Source organism: Mesitornis unicolor, unplaced genomic scaffold, assembly GCF_000695765.1.
Source record: "Mesitornis unicolor isolate BGI_N332 unplaced genomic scaffold, ASM69576v1 scaffold40514, whole genome shotgun sequence".
Taxonomy (NCBI): domain Eukaryota; kingdom Metazoa; phylum Chordata; class Aves; order Mesitornithiformes; family Mesitornithidae; genus Mesitornis; species Mesitornis unicolor.
In genome coordinates, this window is record NW_010178781.1 from 5,835 (window position 1) to 10,021 (window position 4,187).

The following is a 4,187-nucleotide window of genomic DNA, read 5'->3' on the forward strand; positions in this document are numbered from 1 at the left end:
GAGGGGGTCAAAAAGAAGATTCTGCATGGAGGCCAAGGGGAGCTGCCCAAGTTGCAGGATGGGAGCAAAGTAAGGCATTTTTGGTTATTACCCCAAAGCCCTAGGAAAGAGGAGTGGGTCCAACATCGCTGTCCCTGCCCGTTATCGTTAGATGTTCTGCTCACAAACCGAGCTCCAGGTCTGTGGTATGGGGAGATCCCATTTCCTGGAGATCTTTTGCACGCAGGGTGCAGGAGGGGCTGTTTTGGTCACAGGCGGCCACGTTGCCCTCACAGTGATGGCTGACACTGCCCACTGCCTTCAACTTGTTGTGGTGCTGTTACCTCCCTCCTTCCCTCTGTTCTGAGGCTGTCAGAGTTTTTTGGAAATCTGCCTTTCCTGACGTGTGTCAAACAGGTGTGAGGGGTGTCAACTGGAAGCTCTTGGGGGTTTCCAAAATTCCCCAGCCTCTGGATATGGGCAGATCAGCGTGGGTTCTGCCAGGCCCTGGTGCATGCTGTGGGAGCGCTCTCTATACTGGATTATAAAGAGAGATCCAAGGAGAGCAGCAGGATATAGCACTGATGGGCTTTAAAACACTCCACCATCTGCTTGCTGTCTTAAGACAAGTGGGTAGGAGGCACAATCTCCTGCTGCAGATGGAAAGCTGCCAATCAAACCAGCACCTCGCTGGGAGCAGGCTTGGCCCCTTCTCCTGGCCCCGTGGCAGAGGGATTTGGGGTTGGCAAGGGAACCTGCCCTGCTTCAACACAGCTTTTCTTGGGGCAGATCACCTTCCACTTCCAGACGCTGAAGGATGACTTTGAGCGGACAGTGATCGATGACAGCCGGGAAGCTGGCATCCCCATGGAGATCATCGTGGGCAAGATGTTCAAGCTGGAGATCTGGGAGACGCTGCTCAGCTCCATGAGACCTGGGGAGGTGGCCGAGTTTTGGTGCGACACCATTGTGAGTGAGGGGCCCATGGGTGCCCGCTCCCCCCGCCCTTTCTGCAGAGCCAGGGCACAGGCCCATGCACCCCAGAGAGGCTCCAGCCTTGCTTGGCACAAGCACAGGGGCCACCTAGCCACGGCACTGGGGAGACTGTCCCAGAGGAAGGGGGTGCAGGCTGTGCCCATGCAGCTGAGCAGGGTGCTCCTCCTCCTCCTTGCAGCACACGGGCATGTACGCCCTGGTCTCTAGGGGCATGCGGAGGATCACAGAGGGCCGGGACCCCCTGGAAGGGCAGAAGCACCGTTGCGGCATGGGCAACATGTTTGACTACCACAGCACGGGCTATGATGACCTGGATGAGCTGCAGCGGACACCACAGCCCCTCATCTTCATCATGGAGCTGTTCCGGGTAAGGAGAGGGTGGGGGTGGCTGCCAGCACAGGGATGGGCAGGGCAGGCAGCTCAGCTCCTCCTGCCCGTGCAGGTGGAGGAGCCCTCAGCCTACAAGCGTGACACCTGGGCCATGAACAAGGAGGAGAAGCTGGCGGCGGTGCCCGTGCTGCACAGTGAGGGCAACCGCCTGGTCCTCCGCAAGGAGTTTGCGCAGGCAGCGGCCAAGTACCAGGAGGCTGTCATCTGCCTGAGGAACCTGCAGGCCAAGGTGAGCAGGGCCTGGCCACCATCTGTCATCCCAGCACTCCCCTGTGGGCCCTGAGTGCCCAGGAGGGGACAACCATAGTTGCAAACTACCCACTGTGGCTCCCTGGAGCAGGAGAAGCCGTGGGAGGAGGGCTGGCTGAAACTGGAGAGCCTGGTCACACCGCTAGTGCTCAACTACTGCCAGTGCCAGCTGGAGCTGGGCGAGTACTACGAGGTGCTGGAGCACACCACGGAGCTCCTCCAGAAACACAACGGTACCTGTGCCCTGCATCACCCCTGCCCCCTGTGCCCCATAGATCCCCCATCCATGACAACGCTCATATCACATCCCTCTGCCATGATGGCACCTATGGATCCCCATGTCCACTGCAGAACCTGTCTCCCAGGTCTCCCCTGCCCATGAGTGTCCATGGCCCTGGTTTACCCTGCCCACAGTGGCACTTGCATCCCTTGTCCTCTAGGTCCCCTGCCCCGATATTGTCCTACATCATTCAGATGTCCCTGCCCAATATGGTTGCCCTTGCCCATGATGATTGCCGCACCCCATCTCCCCTGATGCTCACCATGGTATGTGCATGGCCCAGCTCTCCCTACCAATGGTGGTACCCCTACCTACAAGTGTGTCCACTCCACATTCCCCTGCCTATGATGGTACCTGTGCTCCATGTCTCTGGGGTTCCCAGGGTCTCCAGCTCCTGTGGCTGGTGGCCCTGAGCTGCAGGACCCCCACCGGGGTCTCTCCTCTCCTGGCAGACAACGCCAAGGCCTATTTCAAGCGGGCAAAGGCACACGCTGCGGTCTGGAATGAGCGGGAGGCGCGGGAGGACTTCCTGCGGGTGGCTCACCTCGACCCCTCTATGGGGGCTGCCGTGAAGAAGGAACTGAAGCAGCTGGGGGAGAGGATGAGGAAGAAGCACGTGGAGGATCGGAAACGCTACCAGGGGCTCTTCCAGATGCCTCACGGGCCGCAGGCCAGCAACGGGCAGGAGAGCGGGGAGGTGGGTGATGGGGTCATGCTGCAGGAAGAGGCACCCCAGGGTAAGGTGGCCCCGGAGACCCCTGGGCAAAGGGAAGGAGGTGCAAAGACCAAAGAAGCAAAACAACCAAGGGTTGACCGTTCAGAACAAGGGACCCCTGGGGCCGGGTGTGAAGAAGAAGCAGCAGCCCAGGGGCAGCCTGCGGGGTTGGAGGAGGAAGCGAAGGATGGGACAGGAGTGGGTGAAGAAACAAACCTGGGCACCTCTGGGGCAGAGACAGAGAGCTGGGGGGCAAAGAGAGGGGCAGAGGGGGAAGATGAGAACAAGGAGGAGGGGGAAGAAGAGGAGGAAGAAAAAGAGGAGAGGGAGGAGGAGGAAGAAGAGGAAGAGAAGGTGGAAGAGGAGGAAGAAAAAGAGGATAGGAAAGAAGAGGAGAGGGAGGAGGAAGAAAACGAGAGGGAGGAGGAGGAAGAAGAGGAAGAGAAGGTGGAGGAGGAGGAAGAAAAAGAGGATAGGAAAGAAGAGGATAGGAAGGAGGAGGAAGAAAAAGAGGATAGGAAGGAGGAGGAAGAAAAAGAGGATAGGAAGGAGGAGGAAGAAAAAGAGGATAGGAAGGAGGAGGAAGAAAAAGAGGATAGGGAGGGGGAGGAAGAAAAAGAGGATAGGAAGGAGGAGAGAAAAAGAGGAGAGGGAGGAGGAGGAAGAAAAAGAGGATAGGAAGGAGGAGGAAGAAAAAGAGGATAGGAAGGAGGAGGAAGAAAAAGAGGATAGGAAGGAGGAGAAGGTGGAGGAGAAAGAAAAAGAGGAGAGGAAAGAGGAGAAGGTGGAGGAGGAAAAGGAGGAGGAAAAGGTAGAGGTGGAAGACAAAGAAGAGAGGGAGGTGGAGGAGAAGGTAGAGAAGGAGAAAGTGGGGGAGGCTGAAGAGAGCCCAGCAGCAGAGATGGAGAAGGTGACTGTGGGTCAGTGTGGGGCAGCAGCAGGGACAGGGGCAGCAGGGCTGGGGCAGGGACCTGGTGGGGCAGAGGGAGCTGGCAGAGGGAGCATGGCTGGGGCTGAGCCAGGCAAAGCCCCAGAACCAGGGCCCTCCAATGAGGGGCTGGGGCCAGCTGAGGGGTCCCTGGAGCTGGAGGATGAAACACCTGGAGAGGCACTGCAAGAGAGCAGCTGCAGGGAGCAGCAAGGAAATGCTGGGGAAGGCAACATCTTCCCAGACAGCTTCACTCCTGGGGCAGCACTCCAGGGTGGGCACCTGGGGGAAAACGAGGAGCTGGGTGGAGCGGTAGAAGTCTCCCCCTGCCCCATAGCAGCCAGGGAAAGGGGTGATGCATCCCCAGAGCAGTGCAGCAAGAGCAGAGAGCTTGGAGCCACCACCCTGGGGCATGGCCAGCCCTGAGCAGGGCCAGTTTCCCCTGCATGGAGGAAAGGCTGCCAGGCCACTGATGAGGCACAGCACAGACAGTGGGGTTGCTGTACCCTGAAGGGGCCCCAGGGCTGGCGCCTGACCCTGCGGTGACATGGGAACAACACTGTCCTCACCCTGCTGCCGCTGGGACCACCAGCCCCGCTGTGCAGCAGTGCCTGCTGCCTCCCTGCCCCGACTCATCGGCTCCCACGCCC

At 59.2% G+C, this 4,187-nt stretch overlaps 1 protein-coding gene across 1 annotated transcript in view; it reads left to right on the top strand.

Annotated features, from left to right (window-relative positions):
• LOC104539117 (aryl-hydrocarbon-interacting protein-like 1) overlaps positions 1 to 4,187 on the top strand; it is a 7,264-nt gene that overhangs the window by 698 nt on the left and 2,379 nt on the right. The window contains exons 2-7 of the mRNA XM_010182564.1: positions 4 to 69; positions 769 to 948; positions 1,154 to 1,342; positions 1,418 to 1,594; positions 1,706 to 1,847; positions 2,347 to 2,591. Of these exons, the coding sequence (XP_010180866.1) occupies positions 4 to 69; positions 769 to 948; positions 1,154 to 1,342; positions 1,418 to 1,594; positions 1,706 to 1,847; positions 2,347 to 2,591 (999 nt within the window). The remainder of the gene's footprint in view (positions 1 to 3; positions 70 to 768; positions 949 to 1,153; positions 1,343 to 1,417; positions 1,595 to 1,705; positions 1,848 to 2,346; positions 2,592 to 4,187) is intronic.